Here is a 27653-nt window from a genome sequence, read left to right as displayed (position 1 = left end):
TTTATTTAATTTTATAAAATTATTTTCTTTTATCATTTTTCTCCTTTTCAAATGTAAATTACTTGAGTGAAGAGTTTGTCTAGTTATTTCTTCGATATCTCCCTGGTGTAAACACTGATATTTAGAGGATAGAGTCTGTATTGTGGGTGACCAGTAAATATTGGATGACTGAGAAAGATGTAATTCCCAGATGCTCCCGCTTTATACTGGGACAGAAAATTGTAAACACAGAAACGTATACACACATGCACATACAGATATACAGATAAACAGATATTTTTATACATATGCATACTAATTCATTATAGGAAGACTAACAGAGGGATTTGACTTCATTTTTGCTAAAATAAAGTTGCTTTAATATTTTGGGGACTACAATAAAAACATTGCCAGCTTTGGGTAGAATTTAATTTAATGTAGTTATTTATGTAGAGTGTTTGAAATCAGAAGGCACTCTTAATTCTAAATGGGCTGTCTCTTATATTTTCCTTTAATAAAGGTACTGGTAAATTGATGAAAGCATCAGGTAAATTTAGTAAATACAAAAAATACATAGATTTGGTTTTGTTCATTATCATTAGCTTAGTTAGCTAAGATTGCATTTTATAGAACAAATATTCAGATTTATAGGACTCAGAAAACTTTGTTAACATGTAAAAAAGGATACATTTATCTCAAGCTTGTTTTTTAATGGACAGATGCTTATGGTATCAAAGTTTTTTATCGCATGTTCCATTATAGCATTATTATGTACAGAAGATAGCTCTATTGCACTAGTCCTAGGCAATAGAAATTGGCACCCAGCAAGTATTTATTGAACATTTACTTGTGCACAGCAGTCTGTTAAATGCTAGAAGACCCAAAGATAAGATACTCTAATGAAAATACTAAAATGTATTTCTTACTTATACTTCTAGAAATTACACTTTAAAAGAAGGAGATTTTGTTAAAGGTTAGTCAGTTGCCTTATTTTAGTACCCCTTGAAATATGTTTTTCCAAAATAGCTTCACCTGACGATTAGCCAGTATTGATTATTTTCGTTCATTTGAAACAACAGTTCTTCCTCTTTTCTTTCATGCGTTTTTTAGTTTTCAGTGTTCCAACAAGAACAACGTCATGCCTCAACTGGACCTGACTGACATTGTTAGCATCATTTTCAGTGTCAGCCCCCTCCAGGCTAGAACTGCAGCAGCTGGCCCAGATGATGACAGGGGGGTTGTTAGGGCCAGAGTGAAGCTAGCCTGGATTGAGGCATTTCCCCTGGAGCTAAGATTTTCAATCACAAGAGAAAATTGTCATTTATTAAATATTTAACGGCAACTATGGTGTTTAGATGCTAGTAATTTCTATTAAAATTTTCTTTTCCTTTGATAGAGTCGTTCCAATAAAGAAGACCCGGAACAGCTGCGATTAAAGCAGAAAGCCAAAGAGGTAGGACTTTCAAGTTACCATGCTTGTCTTTGTGTTTGAGGGAAGGTTGGCAGCGCTCTCCTGGCAATTAGGTCAGGGCTTATTTTGCTGGTGCATACCATTTGCAGAAGCCTTGGGGAAGGACAGGAACCGCTAAAGGCAAGGGCAGTACTTCAAATGAGGTCAATGAGTTATGAGCTCTCTTTTTAAAATTTATTTTCAAGGCTTAGGCCTGTCTAGAAATGGCTCTTTGTAAACTACAGCAGTGTACTTGGAGAAATATAATGTGGAATTAAAAAAAAAAAAGAAACTTTTGAGATTTAGCATCTGGGAATGTACAATAGGCTACATTTTTCCAGGGTAATTGTTCGTTTTGTAAATCTGATACTGCTTATAATTCTTTGGCTGGGAGGCGGTACTGGGATTTAGTTTTAAATGGAAAACGCCTCTGGCTTTTAATTTTCTGGGCCCAGCAGTTTTCTGTTCTGGAATGGAGCCCTTGTTTCACACAGTTCATGTTTAGCTGCAGGGGTTTTAGTTTATAGCTTAGACTGGTTAAGCTTTTACTCCCAGAGGCCTCTGCATAGCAACTGTAGAAATCAACAAATAAGTTCATTTATGTCTGCAGCCTCCTCTCAGTAGCTGACTTTTTACATTTCCCAATATCCATTTCCTGACTTTTCTAGCCCCAGAGAAAAAAGCTCCACTAATTGGAGCTTATTTTAATTGAGCCTTAATATTGGATCTCACTGGAGTTGCCCCCAGAGCTGCTGAGAACAGAATGAAATGAAAGTACCTAAGGTTGAAGATGTGGTGTGTATGTGGGTGTGTGTGTGAAATTTTTCACTTGACCTACAGATTCTTTTCCCTTCTGAATAAATCATCAAGCCTGTTCACATTTCTGATTAAGGATCTGACAGCAGATGATAATAAAGACAATTGAGGTGTGAGACGTGTGATATGGAGCTGAAGAAATTGGTTTCTATAGTTACTTCACTGATTTCATGCAATTTTTAAGCATCTTTGTCTAAATAAGAGTGATTTTCGTGAGCAACCTTTTTCTTTAACTGTGCCTCTTGAACTATGAAATTTGTTGTTGCTTAACATTGCTGCATTTGGCTCCTAGGTGCCAGCAGCAGCAGGTTATTTATGAATGTTTTAAAGGCCCTTATTGTTTGGATTAATGTAGGAGCTGAGGCAAAACAAATGGAAATCTAGTAAGAGTCTTACACTCAATGTAGTGTGTTTTCATTAACACGGAGAAGGAAAATACATGAACTCTGGTGGAGGGGTTTTAGGATTGGGACAAGGAACCCTGGAAAGGGAAACCATTAAAATGAGTTGAAACCAGGATCCTTTTCAACAATAAAATACTCCTGATAATACTCTGCTTCCAGTAGAAAAAGTATCTAAAAATATTAACATGAGAACTATATCTATAATTCTCTTTAAGCAAACCTAATTGACAGTAGATTAGTTAGAGATAAGCAACCTGTTGTTACTCTGTCTTCTTTCTTTTTTAAGAACTGATTAGTTGCTTTTCTCACTTCTAATTCCATCTTTTTGGAAATATGTGTCAGAAAGCTTACCCTTTTAACCTTACTGTCCATTCCTCCTTCACAAACCTTCATAAACATCTATATCTTAGTTTTTTCTTCAGCTTTGGTTTTGTTTCTTTGATTTGTCTTTTAACATTGTGTTTCATTATTCCCTGAGGATTGAATAGGTGGACAGCATTTTTCAAAGAAAACTGAGAGGGAATGTCCAAAAAAAAAAAAAAAAAATGCCTCTAAATGAGAACAGGTGGTAGCAAATCTAGCTTTTTCTCTCCTTTTACACCTCCATTTATTATTTTTTTTTCCCAAGCAAGATTAAAAGAACTCAATATACTTTTTTTTTCCAAAATATTTTGAAAGTTTTCTGGCTGTTTTCTACCTTAAATCCTCTTTGATCCAAAAAAGAATCAAATACATTGGCTCCATTCCAAGAACATAGCCACTGTGTGTTAGTTGAAAATGTTTGATGAAAGTTAAATATTGTCATTTTTGTCGTTCTCCTACTGCCTAGAGTTATTACTGACTTTAATGTTCTAAGGGTCTGTAGTTCAGAAGCAAACACATAAGGATATGCCATGACTGCATTGATATTGATACCTTACCTAATATAGAGTGGAATTGTTCTTAATTGGTAATTTGTAAGGTTGGCATTTGGGTGGTACTAATTGCTGTCATGTTGGTGTAAACTGTAATGCTTTGATTTGTAAATTTTTGCTATTTTACTATCTAGAAAGTTTTCTTTGTTCAGATGGGAGAATTAGCAACCTTAGGGTTGCATGATTTAGAACTGCTTTGCTTTTCCTTTCAAGTAACTGCTACTTACCTACCAAGCTGGAAACAGTAAATAGATGAGTGATAGTTTCTTATAAATGTAGAATTCCAGTGAACTATGTGGAGAAGTTGTAGACATTATACATCCTGGTATCCTGGGAAATGTTTCAGCAATATTTGCCATATAATCATTAAGTCACAACCTGAATCCCCCTAATCTTACAATCCATGCTTGCCTTCAGCTCTTAGGTATTAGAATTTGGGTCTTGACCATTTCTCCTACAGTTTTGTTTTCTCTAATACAGCTTTAGAGGCTGTTGCTTTCTTTGTATTCCATGTAGAAGGACAAAAATTGTGTTCAGTTGGGCAGGCTTTTATAATGGTATCCATTAATTTCTTTTCATTCTTCCTATTGAGTTCTTCAGTTTTGTGATTTTCATTTGGCACTGTTGGAGGGTGGGGTGGGGAGGGGAAGGATGCTTTTGGATTTACCTCCAGTCCAGTCTCAGCCCATTGAAGTAGTTCCTACTGCACACTGTTCTTAGTGACCTGACAGGTTATCTATTTGGAAAACTGCTTTTCCCTAGCTAAAATATCATGAATATCCCCATAAGTCAAGCAATTTATTTTAAACTTTCATTTTCTTCTCTGTTTTTGTCTGAAAAAACATTGTATTGTCTCTGTTGCTCTCTTTGTGCACGTGTATGTGTGTGTGTCTTACTCTCCAAGCCTATTTCCTTTCTTCCCCCTGCCATCACTCTGTTCTCTCCATCTCTCTCTTAACTTCATATTTTCAATTATACTGACATTGTGAGTTTTTTGGATTTTCCTAGATACTTTCCCTCATAAGTGCTGACATTCTTCCTTCCTTTTACCATTTGTTTGTAAAAGGTTTTTAATAAATTACTAATTGCCAACTTCTAACTTCACACACCTGGCATATCCTTGTTTAATGCAATTGTGGACTTGTCTGAAATGTATGTTGTGTGTCCTAGATTAACATCTAGCCCTCAGTGTTTTCTTGTCTGACCATATCATCTAGAATTCTGCAGAGCAAGCCTTCTGACCTTGTAGTTCAAACAACCTGATTTCTTACATTTGTTATGCATATTGTGACTCTTATTTCCTTTTGAATTTCTTCTTTGGGAAATATGAGTTCAGTGTATCTATGAAGAATGAGACAGAGAATTCATTTGCTCTCTATAACAATTTGTAGCTTTCCATCTTTCATTTATTATTATATAGTGGAGGACAGGAGAGGTACATGTACCTGCTGGCGCTTTAGCTTGGCAGTACAACCTGTAAGAACTGGACACAAGAATAGCATTAAGTGATTAAAATGCATAACCATTTAAAAACATGTACCCTGAAGTATTTAGGATTTTTGTTTAAAAATGGTAAGCACAACTCTCCATAAAGCATTATTGCACAATAAATAAAATACTGAATCATAAGAGTCATAACTGATTAGAAAATATATTACTTATATTTAGGTAGCAGAAGAGCAGTGTATATAAGTATTTTGAAAATGAAATTTGAAGATATGGAGTCAATGAAACATGATAGCTAATTACTAAAATTTAATAGTTGAGCTTTTTCACTTAAACTTTATGCCAGTTTTGTAAATGCCAAAACTCAAGGAACACTGTACAAGACAAAATGAAGTTTGTCATTAATAATACATCTTTGGGTTGGGCATTTGCCCCAGTGGTTAAGATGTTGTATGGGATGCCTGGATCCCATATCAGTAAATAAAAAAAATTTGTTAAACATCAAAATAAATAAATTAAAAGCACATCTCAGTAATCAAATTACGCAGGATGGAAAAGAAATTCTTAAAATGATGTTATAGAGCATTTATATTTTGATATGGGTGAAGAAGCAGATCTATAGCATTGATAGTCTAGGATAATAGTTCTTAGACTTTGACATGCATGCAAATTATTCAGAGAACTTGTGAAAAATGGGTTGCTGAACCCCACACCCAGAATGTACGCTGTTGTAGATCTGGCTCGGGCCAAATAATTTGTATTTACAAAAAATTCCCAGATGCTGCTTGCTATTGCTGCTGCAGTTCTGCAGATTATACCTTAGAACGATTGGTCTAACAAAAAAATGGGAATCCTCAAAATTTATTACTTTCATTTTCCCTTTAATTAAATGATATGCAAAAATGAAACAAAATGCTGTTTGTGATATGGGAATCTGAGATGTGGCATCTTGAACTAGCATAATTCAGTTACCTTTCCGTAAGTTTGTCTTGGAATCAAGAAGGTTACACTAACATTTTTCATGGATTCTTTTCATGAGAGACTTCATTGGTTGTATTTCTTTACTGGATTCCTTTACATAGAAAAGAAAGTATTTTATTTAGAGATACATCAGAAGGTTGCATATATCCTTAGTTTAAAAGGGTAGCTTTGGGGTCCAGTGCTGTGGCATAGTGGGTAGTAGTGCCAGCATCCCATATGGGCACTGTTTTGAGTCCCAGCTGCTCTACTTCATAATCAGCTCTCTGATAATTCATCTGGGAAAAGCAACAGCAGATGGCTCAAGTACTCCACGTGAGAGACTCAGAGGAAGCTTCTGCCTTCTAGCTTCAGATCAACCCCTGTGGTGGTGTGGCCATTTGGGCAAGTGAACCAGCCGATGGAAGATCTTTCTGTCTTTCCTTCCCTCTCTCCATCTCTCTTTCTCTCTCTCTACCTTTCAAATAATTTTTTTTTTTTTTTTAAGTTCGGTGCTGGCACTGTGGCGTAGTGGGAGAAGCTGCCACCTGCAGTGCTGGCATGCCATGTGGATGCCGATTTGAACCCTCACTACTCCACTTCTGATCCAGCTCTCTGCTGTGGCCTGGGAAAGCAGTACAAGATGATCCAAGTGCTTGGGCCCCTGCATTCACATGGGAGACCCTAAAGAAACTCCTGGCTCCTGGCTTTGAATCAGCACAACTCCAGATGTTGTGGCCAATTGGGGAGTGAACCAGTGGATGGAAGACTCTCTCTCTCTCTCTCTCACTCTCTTTCTCTCTCTGCCTCTCTTTAACTTTGCCTTTCAAATAAATAAATAAATCTTTTTTAAAAAAAGTAGCTTCATGTGTCTTGGGAGACATATTGCTCCCTATTCAGAGCATGTTATGAAAGAAATAGTATCAAGCTCAAAGACAGGAGTCTTGTATTCTAGTTTCAGCCTGCCCTAATATGTAGATCTCACTTTCAGGAAGTTTCTTCATCTTTTGCAACTTGCTTCACTTTCCTTTTATTTAAAATGAAAGTGGAAAAAAAAAAAAAAAAAAAAAGCCAGCGCTGTACCTCACTAGGCTAATCCTCCACCTGCGGCACTGGTACCCCGGGTTCTAGTCCCGGTCGGGGTGCCGGATTCTGTCCCGGTTGCTCCTTTTCCAGTCCAGCTCTCTGCTGTGGCCTGGGAGTGCAGTGGAGGATGGCCCAAGTGCTTGGGCCCTGCACCCGCATGGGAGACCAGGAGGAAGCACCTGGCTCCTGGCTTTGGATCAGTGCAGCACACCGGCCGTAGCGGCCATTTGGGGGGTGAACCAATGGAAAAGGAAGACCTTTCTCTCTGTCTCTCTCTGTCTCACTGTCTAACTCTGCCTGGCAAAATAAAATAAAATAAAATAAAATAAAATAAAATAAAATAAAATAAAATAAAATAAATGTAACAATGCCTCTTCTGCTTATTCAAGGTTGTCATAACTTAGGGAAAGGTGAGGCATAAAAGGGAAAAGATCTTACCTATAGGAACATTTACATTAAATGCCATCAAGCTAATAGATGTAATGTGGGGTTGATTATGGATGTTAGGTTTTATTTCTTTCCAGAGGACCAGAAGGAAAGAAGAGTGTAACAGTGAGAGCCAGGGTAAGGTGGGGGAATGTTTGGTAATCTAGAATAACTGTAGCATGTTGTATTTAAACAATTTACAAATTGGGTATTATGTTTAAGTTAAAGAGAGGAGGTGTCTGGGGCTGGTGCTGTAGCATAGTAGATTAAGTCACTGCCTGTGGTGCTGACATCCCATATATGAGCCAGTTTGAGACACGGCTGCTCCACTTCTGATTCAGCTCCCTGCTAATGCACCTGGGAAAGCAGCAGAGAATGGCCCAAGACCTTGGGCCCCTGCACCCATATGGGAGACCTGGAAGAAGCTTCTGGCTTCAGAGTGGCCCAGCTGCAGCAGTCGCAGCCATTTGGGGAGTGAACCAGTAAATGGAAGACTTCTCTCTCTGCCTCTGCTTTTCCCTCTCGAACTCTGCCTTTCAAGTTAATAAATAATTTTTTTTTTTAAAGAGAAGGTGTTTGATTGAGATTATGAGGAATATACCATTTCTCTGGAAGGTAGGGATCGATGAGAAAGGCTGGCCAATAAGGCATCAGAGTGTATATTTTGTAGGAGTTCTGGACAGTTTCCTGCTATCTTATGAACTTGTGTTAGTGGTTAGAAAAAGTAATAATAATAATAATTAGATTCTTTTTTTTTTTTTTTTAAGATGTATTTACTAGGGAGGCAGAGGTACAGAGAGAGGGAGAGATAGAGGCAGGTCTTGCATCCACTGGTTCTTCCCCCAAATGGCTTCAATAATGGCCAGAGTTGGGCCTATCCAAAGCAGGAGCCATCTGGGTTTCCCACGCTAGTGCAGGGGCCCAAACACTTGGGCCATCTTCTACTGCTTTCCCAGGCCATCAGCAGGGAGCTGGATCAGAAGTGGAGGAGCCAAGACTAGAACGGGAACCCATATGGGATGCCAGCACTGCAGGCAGCTGCTTGACTCACTACGCCATAGCACAAGCTGTAGTCAGATTCTTTACTATTTGATTTGGTAGGATGCTTAGCCAGTAATTGTCTGAGGGTTTGAAAATGATTCTGCATTTCATTGTGGTAACCTTGAATTTTAGATAACTTGGGGGTGGTGATTTATTTATTATTTATTTATTTAAAGATTTATTTATTTATTTGAAAATCAGGGCTGGCGCCGTGGCTCACTAGGCTAATCCTCCGCCTTGCGGCACCGGCACACCAGGTTCTAGTCCCAGTCGGGGCGCCGGATTCTGTCCCAGTTGCCCCTCTTCCAGGCCAGCTCTCTGCTGTGGCCAGGGAGTGCAGTGGAGGATGGCCCAAGTGCTTGGGCCCTGCACTCGCATGGGAGACCCAGAGAAGCACCTGGCTCCTGGCTTCCGATCAGCGCAGTGCGCCGGCCGTGGTGGCCATTGGAGGGTGAACCAACGGCAAAAAAGGAAGACCTTTCTCTCTGTCTCTCTCTCTCACTGTCCACTCTGCCTGTCAAAAAAAAAAAAAAAAAAAAAAAATCAGAGTTACACAGAGAGAGAAGGAGAGTCAGAGAGAGAGAGGTCTTCCATCCGCTGCTTCACTTCCCAGATGGCCACAATGGCTGGAGCTGCACCAGGCCAAAGCCAGGAGCCAAGAGCTTCTTCCAGGTCTCCCATGTGGGTGCAGGGACCCAAGGACTTGGGCCATTTTCTACTACTTTCCCCAGGCCATAGCAGAGAGCTGAGTTGGATTGGAAGTGGAGCAGCTGGGACATGAACTGGTGCCCATATGGGATGCCAGCACTGTAGCTAGTGGCTTTACCAGCTACTCCACAGCACCACCCCTGATTTTTTTAAATTATATTAAGTTCCTTTCCTTTAAAAATCACCATTAATGTTTAATGAGGTTTTTTTTTGTTTACTTTGTAGTACGAAATTTTAGAATCTAACCTTGTTTTCCTGAATAGACTTGATATTTTTAGTAATTCAGAACCAATTATATAAACATCATTGAGAATTTTAGAGTTTAATAAATGTATTTTCCCAAAGCATATTCCACGTTCAATTTAAATTTTTGCTATTTTTAAAGAGTTTCTCTTATTTGATATTGGGGTTAAATTATTATCTTTATACATACTTAACTGTCATTGTAAAATCTGAGCTTGCTTGTTTTCACCTTCATGGTTATGTTAAACCACCATGGTTATGCTAAATCTGCCTTGATGCCCACAACTTCTTCCTGTCTTGATTTTAAGCATGTTGTGCTAACCATTTTACATGTTTTTTGAGAAAGTTTGTTGTAAGTACCAACAAAAAATATGATCAGTTTCCATTTTTGTTAGAATTTTGCAAAATTGTCTAAGATATTGTGTGTAAAATGTCAGGAAACAAAAATATTTTATACAATGATAGGGAGATTTGAAGACAAAGGTCAATTTTGAAACATTTAATTTGGTTTGGTTATCTTGTAGGTGCCATTTCTCTGCAGGGAAAGATTTTAAAATATAGCTTGCTCTTTGGTTTGTACTGCAGAGTAGATTAACTAAAATATTTATTTTGTCACCTAAAAGTTCTGGATTTTCTATACATCAGACTCTAAAACTCTGTTCATGTTTTTTTTGTTGTTTGTTTTTGCCTTTTTTTTTTTTTTTTTTTTTTTTTTTTTTGTGATTAAAAAAGCTAACAGCCACAAAGGCTGTTTCCAAGCTTCTGAAAACACTTTTCTAGTTATCTATTTATAAGGAAGCCCACAGTTCGAAAGGATTTCTGTTCTGTAATTTATGGAGCAAATAGAAGGTAGTATTTAGTTCACTTCCTTTGGTTAATTTTTGTCTCAATCTGTTCAAGCTGCTGTAACAAAAGTATCCTATTTGAAAGACTGGGTAGTTTATGAATAACATTTTTATTTCTCTTGGTTCTGGAGGCTGGGAAATCAAAGCGCAGAGTGCTTGCAGATTTGGAGTGTTGTAATTGCCTGTTTCTTCATAAATGGCACCTTCTCACTGTTTTCTCACATGGTGGAAGGGGTGAGGGGTCTCTAGTATATGTAGAAATACATTAATCCCATTGGTGAGTCCTTTGGCCCTATGACCACTTCACAAAGGCCTCACTCCTGATGCTACCACCTGGGGGTTTGGATTTCATCATGTGAATATTGGGGAGACACAAACATCCATACCATAGCAGTTTTCTTCTGCTTTTCATTGTTTTCTCTCTATTATTATTATAATCGGAAGTTTCTTAAAGTGGGGCTTATTTACTTGGTTTCTCCTTGAGACTGACCAATTGAGCACTAATATTTCCTATTTTTATCCTGGTATTTTTGAAGTGCTAGGGACAGGTGCTGTGGCACAGCGAATTAAAAGCCCTGGCATATAGCACCAGTATCCCATGTGGGCACCAGTTCCAGTCCCAGCTGCTTCACTTCCAGTCCAGCTCCCTGCTAATGCACCTGGGAAACCAGAGGAGGATGACCTTGGGCCCCTGCACTCACCTAGGAGACCTGGAAGTAGCTTCTGGCTCCTGGCTTTGGATCAGCTCAGCTCCAGCTGTTGCGGCCATGTTGGGGAGTAAACCAGCAGATGGAAGACCTCACTCTCTGTCTCTACATACCTCTCTCTGTAACTCTGTCTTTCAAATAAGTAACATAAATCTTTAAAAAGAAAAGAGAAAGAAAACAAGTGTTAAAAATGTATCTATAAATTTATAAATTTATCTATAAAAAAATCTATAAAGTGTAGTACATCTCCACAGGCTACTATTTATTTAAAAGATTTATTTATTTATTTATTTATTTATTTGAAAGTCGGTTAGAGAGAGAGAGATTCCATCTACTGGTTCACCCCGAAATGGCCACAATAGCCAGGGCTGGGCCAAGCTGAAGACAGGAGCCAGGAGCTTCATCCAGGTCTCCCCAGTGGGTGGTAGGGGCCCAAACACCTGGGTCATCTTCTCCTGCTTTTCCCAGGCCATTAGCAGGGAGCTGGATTGGAAGTGGAGCAGTTGGAACTTGAACCAGCACTCACAAGGGATGCCAGCATCGCAGGCAGCGGCTTTACCTGTTATGCTCCAATTCTAGCCTCTCTCTGCAGGCTACTTTTAGTTCACAGTCTTAATCTTACTTGAATTTGTGGCTGTCTACCAGCCCCGAGTTCTTTCCTTTTCGCTTTCCATAGTAGTAAATTCTGAAGGGAATTGAATATTATACCTCTTCTAGGAAAGATTAATATGTAATAATAATTAATATGTAATAATGTAATAGTGGGCTTTTTTTTTAAGATATATTTTATTCACTTTAAAAGCAGTTACACAGAGAGAGAAAGAAATCTTCCATCCAAATGACCACAGTGGCCAGGACTGGACTAGACTGAAGCCAGGGGCTTCTTCCAGGACTCCCACAAAGATGCAGGGGCCCAAGCACTTGGACCATCTAATGCTGCTTTCCCAGGCGCATTATCAGTGAGCTGGATTGGAAATGTAGCAGCTGGGACTGGAAACACTGCCCATATGTGATGCTGGCATCACAGGTGGTAGCTTTGCCATTATGTTACAACACTGGTCCCTGTAAAAATATTTTGTTTTGACTCTCTCACCTTTGTTTTTTAAGAATACCTAATTTGACACTTGACTATTTTGATGAAATTGTGCTGTTTCTGCCTTATTTTAATAAGACATATTTTATGCATAGTATTGCCCACATATTAGAAAATTACACTCTCCAGATTTGGATGTTCTGGATTAAATATGGTGAGAGCTGCATAACAGAACAGTACGAAATCACATTTGATTCTTGCCATGAAGATAAATATAACTTTCTGATTTTAATTTGCAAATGGAAAATTGTGGTGTATCAAGTAGGTTTGTAATGACAACATCCAGTGCCAAGTTCTGTTTCTACCTCTTAGTACTTGTTTGACTTTTATAAACTTGTCCCAACCTTGTAGAGCCTCTCTATTTCTATGAGTAAAAAGGGGATGGCATATCTGGATAATTTTCATATGTGATAGCAATGTATGTATACCATTCTGTGTGATTATAAGAGATAAATGCTTTGTAAATCATATAGCATGTTAGAGCTGGGCCCTATCATGTACAAAAATTACCAGTATTTTTTTCTTTCTTTTTTGTTTTTGTCTTTTTTTCCCTTTTCTCTTTTGTCTTTTTTTGTCAATATTTTGAAGTAACTTCTTTTAATCTGAAAGGTGGACTGTGGTCACTCTCTCCAATTTATTGCTAAACTTATTTTTCAGGCATTTCTTAACTATGCTAAAAATGAGGGGAAATTAACTTTAAATACCTTTTCTACTTTTTTTTCCCCTGCACTTCCCTGTTACCTCAGTTTTGCCTCTTCTCAATAGAGATTAAAGACTAAAGAGTTTGTTGGAGTGAGGGAACCAGGAAATGTGCCATTGGCTCTTAGGAATCTAATATTTATTTTATAGTGTAACTATTTGGTGAAGAACTCGGAAATGAGCTTACAGATCAGTTTCTTCCTCCCCGAGTGTGACCGTGTGTAAACATTGATTTTTTTTCCTGTTTTCTAGTTGCAGCAATTGGAACTCGCACAGATACAACACAGAGACGCTAATCTTACAGCTCTTGCAGCTATTGGACCGAGGAAGAAGAGACCACTAGAATCTGCAAGTGAGGTACTGAAATAGTGCTTATTACTTTATTTTTTATGGCAAGAAAGCAAGCCAAAAATGAGCAGAGAAATGGAAATAGTTTACCCTGCTCCATGCATAGTTACTGTCAAACTTTTGTTAAAACTCTTGTTAATTTTAGGAAATCTTACATTTTGTTAGATTTTTGCCATATGCATCACCCTGAACTTTATTTCTACTTCATTCTTATTTTATACTTCTTCCTATTCCCTGACTCTAGTCACACTGAATCTCCCTATTTCTATTTTTTGTTTCTGTGCAGCTTTTCTGATAGTTTTATGTTATTCTCTCTATTTATCTGAGTCTGGCTCATCTATTAAGACTGAATATGCCCTTTTATTTCTTCCTTGAACACGGATGATTCATTCCAACACCAGCTTCTCCCTTTCTAAGCATATCGTGTATCTGCTGACTTAATTGTTCTTTGTGTGTGCCTCGTAAGAAATTTTTTTTCTTCTGTTAAATTGCAAATATCTTGTGTAATGACTGTGATCTTATTCCATTGCATTCCCCATAGAACATGGTACAATATGTTCAATAAGTATCACTGATTTTTTGATTAATGCTAAGGAAGGCTCTTACCTACTTCAGAATAATTATTGGAGATAAGATTAGACTTCAGGATCAATCAATAGGGCTCAAATGAAGGTATGATAAGAGCCCTTGGATGAGGTCAGCAATTTATTTATTCATCTAAAAGACAGACTGTCAGAGAGAGAAATCTTTTCATCTGCTGGTTCACTCCTCAAGTGGCCTCAACAGCTGGGGCTGGGCCAGGCTGAGCTGGGAGCCAAGAACTCCTTCTGGGCTTCCACATGGGTATCAGGGGTCCAAGTGCTTGGGGCATCATCCACTGCTTTCCCAGGTGCATTGGCAGGAAACAGAATTGGAAGCAGAGCAGCCAGGTTTCAAACAGGCACTCTGACATGAGATACCTGCATCACAAGCATTGGTTCAGCACAAATGCCACAATGCCAGCCCCTTCTCTTTAGAATTGAAACGTACTTTGAGACAAGCTCCCCAACAACATTGACCCTAAACAGTAGTAGTCCCTAAATGAATGCCAGCTACCTTAATAGATGAAAGATTATTAAAAATTCATGTTCTTTTTCATTTAAACATGAGGAATGTAATAATGTCCCCATCTCCTACTCAGATGTAACTGACATTAAGTTTTTCACATGTTCTTCCAGAGATTTGTTACGAATATGAGCACGTATCTGATGTGTATTCACATATCTATGTGTTTTATTTTGGTTTTACTTAAATTTGGTCAGACTATACCTATTGTTCTATTCTTGAAATTTCCCCCCCTTTCCATAATATACCACATATAATTTACTTTCATACTTTTTGAAGGTATGTGACTTGACTGTGTTTCAACAAGCCATAATTTAGTTTTCCATTTCGTCTGATGGACAGGGTTGTTTCCAGATTTTTGCTTTATTGCCCCAGAAAACTTCTTTGTACTTACATAGTTGTGTAGTTGCTTGTACAATGTAACTAACCGGAGGCCAAATTTGTAGAGATGGAATTCCTGGCCTAAAGGAATTTTTCAAAGGAGAACTCTGAAAAAACTTAAGTATATACAGAGGTAGAGAGAGCAGTAAAATGTGGCCCCATGTACCCTTTTCCCTGCTCCAATAATAATTTATGCCTAACTTTATTATATCTGTAACAATTTCTCAAGTAAGTTATTTTCTACTTAAATTATCAATTTTATTATTTTAATTTATTTGAAAGGCAGAAAACTCCCATCTGCTAGTTTACTCCTCAGATGCTCTTCATGGCCAGATCTGAGACTGGAAGCTGAGAACACTTAATCCAGGTCTCCCATGTGAGTGTCAGGAACTCAACTGCTTGAACCATTGCTGCGACCTGCCAGGGTCTGCACTGGCTGGAAGCTGGAGTCAGGAACCAGAGCTGTAATCAACCACTGGCACTCCAGTATGGGATGTGGGCATCTTAACCTCTAGACTAAATGCCTTTTCTCTTTCAAATTATTTTAAAGTCAATTTCAGACTCAATAGCATTTTATTCATAAATATTATTTGTTTCTCTTAATTTTGATAAGTATTTTTAAATAGCTCTTGAATAACTTGTTTCCATTTTCATATCTATTATTGCCTGTCTTTCCACACTTCCCATAACAGTAGCACTATTTTGCCATTTTATGGTTGAAAAAGCCATTTTTTAGTAGACCATTTAAGTTATGAGTAAGTTGAGCAGTTTTTTTGGTATGTTTGTCCTACCAATTGTCCTTTGTCCAGTTGAGTTATATTTTTTAATTGATTAAGGAAATGAACAACTCCCTTGTTTCTTTCAGTTTGTCTGGAGTTTATTCGTGTAACAGATGGGGAACATCTGGCCCATGGGCTGTATAAGACCCACAAAATCATTTGGTCTGGCTCTGCCAAGGCAACTGCAAGTAGGACTTAAAATTCAATAAATCCACAGCAGGCTCCTTTTTCAGTTGATAATTTTGTATGTCCTCTGAAAGATGTTATAAATATCCAAATGGCTCTTGGTGGAAAAAAGGTTTCCCCATCCTTGCTAGTAAAAGTTTTTAATTTTTCCTTAAAATAATCAATTGTTCCTTTTTCTCTTCTACATTCTCTTTAAAGTCTCTTTTCGTCTTAAATTTATTTGAGAGACAGAGTGAGAGCACACTGCTATCTGCTGGTTCACTCCCCAAATGTCCAGAATGATTGGGGCTAGACCTGGGGCCAGAGCCAAGAGCCAGAAACAGTCTCGGTCTCCCACATGGGTGACAGTGCCCCAACTGTTTGAACCATCTATCACCTGCTAACTCCCAGGGTCTGCATTAGCAGGAAGCTGGAATCAGGGAGCCAAACTTAGGAATCAAATCCAGATACTACACTGTAGGACATAGGCATATTAGCTGGTAGGCCAAACACCCACCCACAAAGCCCATCTTAACTAAAATTTATATATTAGTGTTTTTATTGCTTCATTTTAAAATGTAAATCTTTGCTTCCTGTGGAATTTATTTAGAGTAGGAGTTAGATATGTATTTAGCTTTATCTCCTTAGTCCTGTGTCATTCTCATCTAAGCTAGCAAATTGTATGAGAACCATTTACTTAATAATTCCTTCCTTCACTGATTTGAAATGCCACCTTGTCACACACAATTTTGTGTAAAATACAAATTCCCGTCTGTGTTTAAGTCTGTTTCTGAACTCTGAATCAGTGCTATCTAATAGGGCTTATATGATTATGAAACTATGTGTCTGCATTGTCCGGGATAGCTATATATGGCTGCTGAACTCTTGAAATGTGGCTAGTGTGACTGGAAAAAAAATTGAATTTAAAATTTTTTTAAGTTAACAAATTTTAATAGCCACATGTGGTTAGTGACTACTATGTTGGTCAGTGAAGCACAGCTATTCTGACTGGTATCTGTTTATAGCTATTTATCTGCTCCAAGTCCTTTTTTTTTTTTTTTTAATCATCTTAACCGTTTATAAGTGTGTAGTTAAACAGTGTTAACTCCATTCACATTGGAAAGTTCTCCAGAGCTTCTTTCATTTTGTAAAACTAAAATTCTGTACCCATTAAACAATTCCTGTTTTTCCTTCCCCTCAGCTTCTGGGAACTACCATTTTGCTTTTTGTTTCTGTGAATTTGACTACCTTTTTTTTATTTTTTACCTTTTTTAAATTTTTTTAAATTTTATTTAAGGTATACAAGTTTCATGTATTTCATATATGCAGATTTAGGTTAGATGCCTTTCTAAGTGTAATTGTGAAGTATTTGTTGATTTGTGACTGGTCTTAACAAAAATTTTTAAAAGAGACAGATTTCTGTCTTCTAGTCCACTTCCCAAATGTGCACAGTAGCCAGGCCTGGGCCAGGCCAAAACCATGAGCTGAAATTCCATCTGGGTTTCCCATGTAAGTAACAAGGACCCAAGTACTTGAACCATGCCCTGCTACCTTCTATGGTGCACACTAGCAGGAAGCTGGATCAGAAGCAAAGTAACCAGCAATCAAACTAGGCTCTATGACTGGGATGTACACATCCAAGTGAGGACTTACGGTGCAGTACCAAATGCCTGCCCCTTGGTTATTTGAGTTAGCATAATGTCCTTAAGGTAGTCCAGTAGAGAACTATTTTTAAGTTTTTACTTTTTTTTAGCACAGGACACCCTATGGCTCTTTAATTTAGGATCATTTGTATATAAATGTTTGTAAAAGTTTTATTAAAATTGGGCATGTGATCTCATTGTTAAGCATATTCCTACGAAGAACCTTTAACACTCTTTTATCACGAGTACAGTTAGTTATTTTGAGTTTTTTTTAAATCCATATAGTTACAGTTTATAAGTGATAACTCATTAGAGAATGAATTTTAGGGATGTTTAAGTTCCTGACCTACTTTTCTGTGTTAGCATTGTGCAATAAATTCTGTAAATGTTTGCTTTGTGGAAGTTATCATAGCACATGGGATGAGTATTGTACTTTGGACTTAGACAAATTTGACTTTGATCTTGACTCTGTTAAACTTTGCAACCTTGGAAGAAATTCCTTAAACCCCATACCTCAGTTATTCTCCACCTTTAATATGGGCATAACATCTACCTTATAATGTCTTGATTGGTTTATGTGAAACACTTTACAGCTCCAGGCCACAAATAAATGCCTAATAAATTATCATATATATCATCATAGTAATAACCCATTAATAATATTATTTCAGCCTTTCGTAGAATCTATAGGGAACATTGGAGACAGCAAATTTGAATTTTTATTTGCTTTAGTCTCACTTGAGTCTGTCACAAATGTAAGAGATGTTAAATAATACCTGATTTATAATAGAGATTTTTAGTGTTTTTCATTCATTGTATATTTGAATCTGAGTCCATAAATTAGAGCCAGAGAATGAAAGTGCTACAGTGATAGCAATATATGTTAGTTTATGTGACATAAAAATTATTTTATTTTTAGTTTCAAAACATATTTTGTAACTTGGATATAAGCATATTGAATTGTATGTTCACATGGTGCTTCTTTAATCTTGAGAATTTAGGCATGTGTATTTTCCCTTGTAATTCCTGGGCTTTAAACTTAGGTTATTGTCAGACTTTTAAGTAATGCCAACTTGAATTGAACATATCCTTGTCTATGATCACTAGGTAATATTTTGTAAATTCTTATTTTTAAAGTAGCTAGACTAATTTTTTTTATTTGTGATATTTTAATGTTAAAAGCATTTTTCTGCTAAAGAAAAGAAGACTCTGTTATTTGTTTTCCCTGCCAGTAAGTTGAACTACATTGATCAGGATTGTCAGGAACTCTTCATTTACTTGCTTTATTCTCTCACGGGTAATACAAATGTATGAAACCATTTTTAGAATTCTATACTTTGGAAACTGAGTCTTTACTTTTAGTTTGCTTCATTCTTTATAGATGAGAACTCAAAATCATACCTGTTTGATTTAAATTTGTTAGGATAGTAGGAAATGAGAATTTCTTCAAAGAGTAACTCTAGTTCAAGTACAGTTTTTTTTTTTTTTTTTTATCGTGGGTGAGTTTTCGTTTTGGAAGATTGAATAGAATGATTTTTTAAAATTGTATTTAAGTTATACAAGTTTCAGGTATTTCATATATACAGATTAGGAACATAGGGATACTTCACCCCTTCCCTCCCCCTGCCCATGCTCTAACCCTTTTTCCTCCTCCCTCTCCCATTCTCACTCTTAACTTTTACAAAAATCTTTCTTTTTTTTTTTTTAATATTTATTTATTTGAAAGTCAGAGTTACACAGAGAGAGGAGAGGCAGAGAGAGAGAGATCTTTCATCCGATGGTTCACTCCCCAACTGGCCACAATGGCTGGAGCTGCGTCGATCCGAAGCCAGGATCCAGGGGCCTCTTCCAGGTCTCACTCGTGGGTGCAGGGGCTCAAGGACCTGGGCCATCTTCTACTGCTTTCCCAGGCCATAGCAGAGAGCTGGATTGGAAAAGAAGCAGCCAGGTCGCGGAATCGGCGCCCATATGGGAAGCTGGCGCTTCAGGCCAGGGCGTTAACCCATTGCGGCACAGCGCTGGCCCCAAAAAATCTACTTTCAGTTCTCTTCTTGATCATAAAGTTAACCCCATATTAAGTAAAATAATTCAACAAATAGCATAGAGAAAAAACACACTAGTCCTTAACAGAAAAGACAAGGGCTATAAACAATCATTGACTCAAGATGTCCATTTCACTCTAATACGTTACATTTTAGGTACTCTATTAGTTGCCTTGGATCAGGGAAAATATATGGTATCTGTCTTTTTGGTACTGGCTTGTTTCACTAAGCATAATGGTTCCTGGTTGCTTCCATTTTGTTGCAAAAGATGGGATTTCTTTTTCTTTTCTTTTTTTTTTTTTTTTTAAACAGCTGAATAGTACTGATTGTGGTTTTTTAAAAGTAAATTTTAGAAAAGTAAATCTACTACCATTAGCATTTAGAGATTGCCATTTTTCTTGACAATAAATTAAAGAAATTAGTTTTAGGCTTTTTTTGTCCTTTATTAGTTTTTTTCTATTTCAATAAAACAAAGCAAAATTTCCCCTATCCTTAAAACCAGTATTATTTCAAATGGCTTAAAAATGCTGATATTTCTATAAAAATTACATTATTTACAGTACCAAATCAGCTACATGGTGCTTTTACTTAAAATAGCATTCATTTGCTAACAAAATAAAGAAACTATGTGGATAAGAACGAGGGGGCTTCAGAAAATTAATGGAAAATGGAATTCAAACATGAATTTTCCTGGGCCAGCGCCATGTCTCACTTGGTTAATCCTCCAGCTGCTGTGCCTGCATCCCATATGGGCGCCGGGTTCTGGTCCTGGTTGCTTCTCCCAGTCCAGCTCTCTGCTGTGGCCTGGGAAGGCAGTGGAGGATGGCGCAAGTGCTTGGGCCCCTGCACCCACATGGGAGACCAGGAAGAGGTGCCTTGGCTCCTGGCTTTGGATTGGTGTAGCTCCAGCCGTAGCAGCCATTTGGAGGGTGAACCAATGGAGGGAAGACCTTTCTCTCGGTTTCTCTCTCTCACTGTCTAACTCTGTCAAATAAAAAAAAAAAAAAAAGTAAAGAGTACAATGTTGAAAACAAGTATTCTCAACTATTTAAAAAAAAAATAACATGAATTTTCCATGAAGTTTTCGAAGTCCTCTTGTATATTCTGTTTTTCTAGAGGCAAGTTATTATTCTTGGGTTAACATGGGTAAAGTCTTTTTTTAGACCTTTGCTCAGTAATAAACTAGAAAATTTGATTGAAAATCAGAATAATGTAACTCTCATTCAAAAAAAAAAGTTTTTCCAGAGAAGGAAATGCGATACTGATAATAGTTTGGCTATTTTTTACCACAATTAAGTGTGCATTCCCAAAATACATTTCTTCCTTCTTGCACTTTTTAAAATTTCTGAAGCTTGAAAAAAACAGTTCATTTTGGACATTCTTTAACTATTTTTAAGCCAAATATTCCTCAAATATTGTTCGCCAAGTATTATTTGAATAGAACTTATAAAATTATTTCATTGCAGAACTCAATCTATATTGCTCACCATTTATGTTTATTTGATAGGCAGTGTTAGACAATGGCGGGGAGGGGAGAAAGGTCTTCCTTCCGTTGGTTCACTCCCCAAATGGCCGCTATGGCTGGCGTGCTGTACCAATCCGAAGCCAGGAACCAGGGGCTTCCTCCTGGTCTCCCATGCAGGTGCAGGGCTCAAGCACTTAGGCCATCCTCCACTGCCTTCCCAGGCCACAGCAGAGAGATGGACTGGAAGAGGAGCAACTGGGACTAGAACCTGGAGTACTGGCGCTGCAGGCAGAGGATTAGCCTAGTGAGTCACGGCACTGGCCAATTTTTACTTGTATTTAGAAGTGACCTAAAAAAATTTTGTGCCACAAGTGCTCTGTAGCAGTTTGCTGTAGATACTCAGTTGAAACTTTTTTGTAAAGAAATGAAAGACACGACCTTGTCTAAATATGATCAGAGTCGGTGAACTCAAAAGGCTTCCATAGCCTTGGCAACTCATGACAAGAGCCTAGAGTGATTACTGATGCCATAAACAAGAGTGTCAGTTTGTTAAGTCAACAACAGGAGTCACTGTGCACTTACTCCTCATGTAGGATCTCTGTCCTTAATGTGCTGTACATTGTGATTTAATGCTATAACTAGTACTCAAACAGTATTTTTCACTTTGTGTTTCTATGGGGGTGCAAACTGTTGAAATCTTTACTTAATATATGCTAAACTGATCTTCTGTATATAAAGAGAATTGAAAATGAATCTTGATGTGAATGGAAGGGCAGAGGGAGCGGGAAAGGGTAGGATTGCGGGTGGGAGGAAAGTTATGGAGGGGGAAGCCATTGTAATCCATAAGCTGTACTTTGGAAATTTATATTCATTAAATAAAAGTTAAAAAAAATCCTAAAAAAAAAGTATTTTTGAAAAATGCAAACAAACAAAAAAAGAAATGAAAGACACAAAAAAATGGAAAAATCTTCCATGTTCATGGATTGGAAGAATTGATATCATCAAAATGTCCAAACTACTCAAAGCAATTTACAGATTCAGTGTGATCCCAATCAAAATTCAAAGGATATTCTTCATAAAATTAGAAAAAAACAATGTTAAAATACATAAACACACAAGACTCTGAATAGCCAAAACAACCTTAAACAATAAAAACAAAACCAGAACTGTCAAAATACCAGATTTTAAGATATACTACGGGGCAGTTACAATCAAAACAACCTGGTACTAACACAAAAATAGACATGTAGATCAATGGAACAGAATAGAAACCCCAGAAATTAACCCATGCATTACAACCAGCTAATTTTTGACAAACAAGTTAAAATCGTTCACTGGAGAAAGGACAATTTCTTCAACAGGTGGTGTTGGGAAAGCTGGATTTTTGCATGCTGGCATTTGAAACAAGGACCCCGATCTTGCAGCCTATTCAAAAATCAACTCAAAATGGCCCAAGAACCCAAACTTATGACCTGAAACTATCAAATTACTGGAGGAAAACATAAAGGAAACATTGCAAGACATTGGTCTAAGCAAAGATTTCTTGGTTAAGATTCTGGAAGCACAGGTAATAAAAGCAAAAATAGACACATGGGATTACATCAAGCTAAGCAGTGTCTGCACAGTGAGAGAAACTGTTAACAAAAGTGAAGAGGTACCAGACAGAAGACAGAATGGGAGAAAATATTTGCAAAATATGCATTCAGTAAAGATCCAGAATATGTAGGGAGCTCAAGAAACTCAACAACAAAATAAACAATCCAGTTAGGAAATGGACAAAAGATATGAACAAGCATCTTTCAAAGGATGAAATACAAATGGCCAATAGACACATGCAAAAATGCTCAGGATTGCTGGCCATCAGAGAAATACGAATAAAACCCAGAATAAGATATTACTTCATTTCAGTTAGAATGGCTGTTATCCAAAAGTCTTAAATAACAAATGCTGGTGAGGTTATGAAGACAAAGGTACCCTAATATTCACTATTGGTGAGAATGCAAATTGGTATAATCATTGTGGAAAACAGTATGGAGATTGCTCAGAAAACTAAAAATATATACAATATGACCCAACGATCCCATCCTGAGAATATATCCAAAGGAAATTCAATCAGCATATGAAAGAGATACCTGTACTCCCATGTTTATAGCAGCACAATTCATAGTCACTAAGATGTGGAACCAATCTAGATGTCCATGATCTGATGACTGGATAAAGAAAATGTGGTATATATTCATGATGGAATATTATTTAGCCATAAATAAGAATGAAATCCTGACATTTGTAGCAGAATGGATGGAGCTACAGATCATTATGCTAAATGAAATAAGCTAGACCCAGAAAGATAAATATCATGTTTTTTCTTATTTATAGAAGTTAGTACAGTATAAAAATTGTGTGGGTGTCTTATCATTTGGTATTTAGTTATAAATATGGCTTCACTGAATCTTACCATGTAAATGACAACATATCCTTCTTTCCCCCACATTCCAGTCAGTCATGAATCCTTCACTCTGTGATATTAATATCTGTTTTCAAGAAAAAATAATGTATATGCATACATATACATATAATGTCTACATTTGAAGTGAATGTGACAAGATACTAAACTATAAAAAAATAAAAATCAGGTCTTACTAGTATTTATTTTACTAGTGGGACAATTTACCTTTTCTGGCTCCAAGTTGATATTTAAAGCTTTAGGATAGTTTGTCTCATTTGGAGTGATAGGGTGGAGTGATCAAGGAGATTCAAAAGGTTATGGAAAAATAATCAAAATTAACAGGCAACTGTTTAATCCTTTGATGTTTGCTATAATTATTTGACCCTATATTTGGGTGCCATAGACACAAATAAAATAATTCTCCGGTACTAGATACCTGTCCTCTAAAGGGTAACATATCTTGTTAGGGGCTAACCCATTTTAGGTAACATTTAATCTCCAGATTCTAAAGTGAGCCCAGATTCATTTTTTTCTACTTGTATGACTTTAAAGATTACATAAGAAATGAATCATTTTTATAAGAAATGAACTGAACTTGTTTGAAAAAAAGTTATCTACAAATCAGTGCTGAAGCAGTGTAAAAGTAGTAAAATGTATTTGTTTATTTTTAAAGATTTGTTTATTTGAGAGGCAGAGTTAAAGACAGAGAGGGTGAGACAGAGGTCTTCCATCCACTGGTTCACTCCCCAAATGGCTGTAATGTCTGGAACTGGGCCAATCCAAAGCCAAGAGCCAGAAGTATCTTCAGGGTCTCCCACGTGAGTGCAGGGGTCCAAGTACTTGAGCCATCCTCCTCTGCTTTCCCAGGGAGCTGGATCAAAAGTGGAGCAGCCAGGACTTGAACCGGCATTTATATGGGATGCTGGTGCTGCAGGCAGAGGCTTAACCTGTGCCACAGTGCCAACCCCAATGCATTGTATTTAATAAACTTTGGGCAGCTGGCACTGTGGTGCAACGAGTTAAGCCCGCATCCCATGTAGGTGCTAGTTCGAGTCCCGGCTGCTCCACTGCTGATCCAGCTCCTTGCTAATGGCATGGGAAAGCAGTGGAAGGTGGCCCAAGTGCATGGGCCCCTGCACCCATGTGGGAGACCTGGAAAAATCTCCTAGCATCAGATCAGCCCAGCTCTTGCCATTGTGGCCATTTGGGGAGTGAACCAGAAGATGGAAGACCTTTCTCTCTGTCTCTCCCTCTTTCTGTCTATAACTCTGCCTCTCAAATAAATAAATCTTTTAAAAAAATAAAGAAGTACCTGAGGGTTTGAGATTACTAAGAAAGAAAAACTCATATTAATTTGGCAAGTTTGTATTGGGTGCCTACTATTTTGAAATTTCAAATTCCATAGTTATGGAAAAGAAAAAAATATTCATAGTTTCTAAATGGAGAACATGAAATCATCTGGACATTCCTAATTTGAATTTATTTGATAAACATTTCCCTGATTTACTGTGGTGCAAATATCTTTTCTTTGGTTTGGAAATCTGTGGTGGATAGCTAGTTTTTCCCCTTTCTGATAATCCTTAAGGCAAGTATTCTCTCTTCCCTTCCTTTTATTTCTGTGCTTCCATGGTATGCTCTTTCTGGAAAGTGAAAGTCAGCTAGTTCAGTGCCAAGTAGTGAGCACCTGATTTTTAAACAATCCCAGAAAGCAGCAACTTCCTATTCATTGCCAAAAAGGAAGTCTGGGGAAGCTAGGTGGGAGTGAGCTGAAAAGACAGCGATTGGAACTCAGATGACTGACGTGTGACCATACCAGATGAGAGGAAAAACACGGAGGCAGCGTGGGCTGTAATCCACTTCTTTGTCTTCAGAGAAGATGCTCCTAGGGATTTCCCCACCATTCCTTTCTATTAATCATTTGATCATGTAGCAATGTAGGGCCTCCAACATACTAGATCTGTGGTAGTTTTTTCAAACACAGTGTGCCCATCATTTCTTCTTTGATTCCTTTTTCCTTATCCTTTTTCTCTTTTTCCTTTTCCCTTCTCTCCCCTTCTCTTTCTCTCCCCTCCCTTCCTGTCTCTCCTTTCTCTTTCTCTTTCTCTTTCTCTGCTATTTGAAAGGGAAAGAGGGACCAGCAGTGTGCAGGTGGGTTAGGCTGCCACCTACATTTCCCACATCTCATATGAGTGTTCCCCAAATGTTGCCACCATTTGGCGGATGAACCAGTAGATGGAAGATCTTTATCTCTCCCTCTCTCTAACTCTGCCTTTCAAATTTTTAAAAAAATCTTAAAAAGGGAAAAAAAGAGACAGAGATGTTCTATCTGCTAGCTCAGTTCCCAGTTGCCCACAATAAGTGGGGCTGGGCCAGGGTAAAGGTATGAGCTGGGACCTCAATTGAGGACTTCACATGGATAACAGAGACCCAGATACTTCACCCATTACCTACTGCCTCCCAGAGTGTGCATTAACAAGAAGCTGAAATGTGTAGTCAAGCCAGGACTCATACCCAGGAACTCTCATATGAGATGAGGGTGCCCCAAGTGGTGTACTAACTGCTGCACCAGGTATCTGGCCCATTTCTATGACTGTATCTGTCAGAAAATATTATTTTGTTTTTATTTCTTGACTGTCTGTAACTCTACCCACTTATAAAAAGCTAATTGTATAGAATTATTAAGGCAGAGCTCTTTGGAAAGTATTATTTAGATCAGATTTTAGGAATGCTTCTGACAATGTTTAAATGAGTTTACCTAAATACATAGTCTCTGAGAACCTTTCTAGTACCAGAGTTCTTTTAAGTCTTCAGTTTTCTCTGAAATGAAGAAGAGTCTTCCTAAAAGAGCACTGTAAGAAGATAGATTGCCCAATCAGTAAATGATTATTAATTTGGGGAGAGGGAGGAGGTCCCCTGTGTCTGCCATACTTTTAATATAATACTGCTTCAAGCAAGGAGTGTAGATAGTTTCTTATTTAAGAGAGAGGGGGTATTTAACTATGGTCATGTTGAAAATACGTAGATTAGTGTATTAAAGGCAGCTCTTAAGTTTCCTGGATATCCTTCCTGAAAATTCCCATGAATCTATTAGGTTAAACCATATAAACTTGCCATTATTATTATAAGTATTGACAATTTCATATAGTTCAGTCTCTAATAAGATTATGTATATACTTAAAAAATACATATACAGTAATCTTAGTTTACCTTTACAAGCACTTAGAGTGTATTCATTAGTTTTCACAGTTCCTCTGTGAGAACATACTATTGCTTTCTCTAAGTAAAGGTCTTGAGAGGAGTAATTCCACACTAAGTAGAAGAGCCAAGTTATATATCCAGAGAATTTGATGTTTGTACTCTTAACTACTATAATGCAGTTACCCTAAAAGTGTTTTCTATATCATGTGGTTTACTCTATCATGGACATTGTATTAAAGTTCTCTAGAGAAACAGAACCAATAGGATATATATATATATTTATATAACTAAATGAGGGTTTTTTTGTTCATGTATTTATTTTTTAAGTCAGAGTTACAAAGAGAGAGCAGAGGCAGAGAGAGAGAGAGAGAGAGAGAGAGAGAGAGAGGTGTTCCATCGATGGTTCACTCCCCAATTGGCTGCAATGGCCGGAGCTGCGCTGATCCGAAGCCAGGAGCCAGGAACTTCTTCCGGGTCTCTGGCCCAAGGAGTTGGGCCATCTTCTGCTGCTTTCCCAGGCCATAGCAGAGAGGTGGATTGGAAGTGGAGCAGCTGGGTCTTGAATCGGTGCCCATATGGGATGCCAGTACTGCAGGCCAGGGCATTAACCCACTGCGCCACAGCGCCAGCCTCTCTGTTTTTCTTTTTTGTTTGTTTGTTTTTTAATGGGAACTGGCTCTCACAATTATGAAAGCCAAAATGTCCCACAATATGCTGCCTGCAACCTAGAGACCCAGGAAAGTTAGTGGTTTAATTCATTCCTACTGTGAAGTCTTGAGAACCAGGGGAGCCAGTGCTGGCTCTCAGTATGCGACTGAAGGCCTGAGATTGTTGGTGCCATGAGTAGTGGAGTAATGGGGTGGAGCTGTGCCAGTGGAATAAGAACCTGGAGTTCTCATTTCCAGGGTTAAGAGATGGATGTCATAGCTCCCAAAGAGAGGGTGAATTCACCCTTCTGCCTTTTTATTCTCTCCAGGCCTGTAGTGGATGGGACAGTGTCCCACCCCTACGTGATGAGGTTAGACCTTCTCTATTCAGTCTACTGATTAAATGCTAATTTCTGGAGCTGGTGTTGTGGCATAGCCAGTTAAGCCACTGTTTGCAATGCAAACATCCCATATATGCTCCAGTTCGAGTCCCTGCTGTTCTACTTCTGATCCAGCTCCTTGGTAATGTGCCTGGGAAAGCAGTGGAAGATGGCCAAAATGCTTGGGCCCATGCACCCTTGTAAGAGACCTGGATGAAGTCCCTGGCTTCAGCCTGGTCCA

The 27653-nt window shown here is 37.9% G+C and overlaps 1 protein-coding gene across 2 annotated transcripts in view; it reads left to right on the top strand.

Moving 5' to 3' along the window:
- TAF4B (TATA-box binding protein associated factor 4b) overlaps positions 1-27653 on the top strand; it is a 135810-nt gene that overhangs the window by 91832 nt on the left and 16325 nt on the right. For both annotated transcript variants that reach the window (XM_008261165.4, XM_002713611.5), the window contains 2 exons: positions 1376-1432; positions 13067-13171. In XM_008261165.4, the coding sequence (XP_008259387.1) occupies positions 1376-1432; positions 13067-13171 (162 nt within the window). The remainder of the gene's footprint in view (positions 1-1375; positions 1433-13066; positions 13172-27653) is intronic.

This window comes from Oryctolagus cuniculus, chromosome 10, assembly GCF_964237555.1.
Source record: "Oryctolagus cuniculus chromosome 10, mOryCun1.1, whole genome shotgun sequence".
In the NCBI taxonomy this organism is placed as follows: domain Eukaryota; kingdom Metazoa; phylum Chordata; class Mammalia; order Lagomorpha; family Leporidae; genus Oryctolagus; species Oryctolagus cuniculus.
The sequence above is the reverse complement of the archived record's forward strand: the minus strand, read 5'-3'. Positions and strand labels throughout refer to the sequence as shown.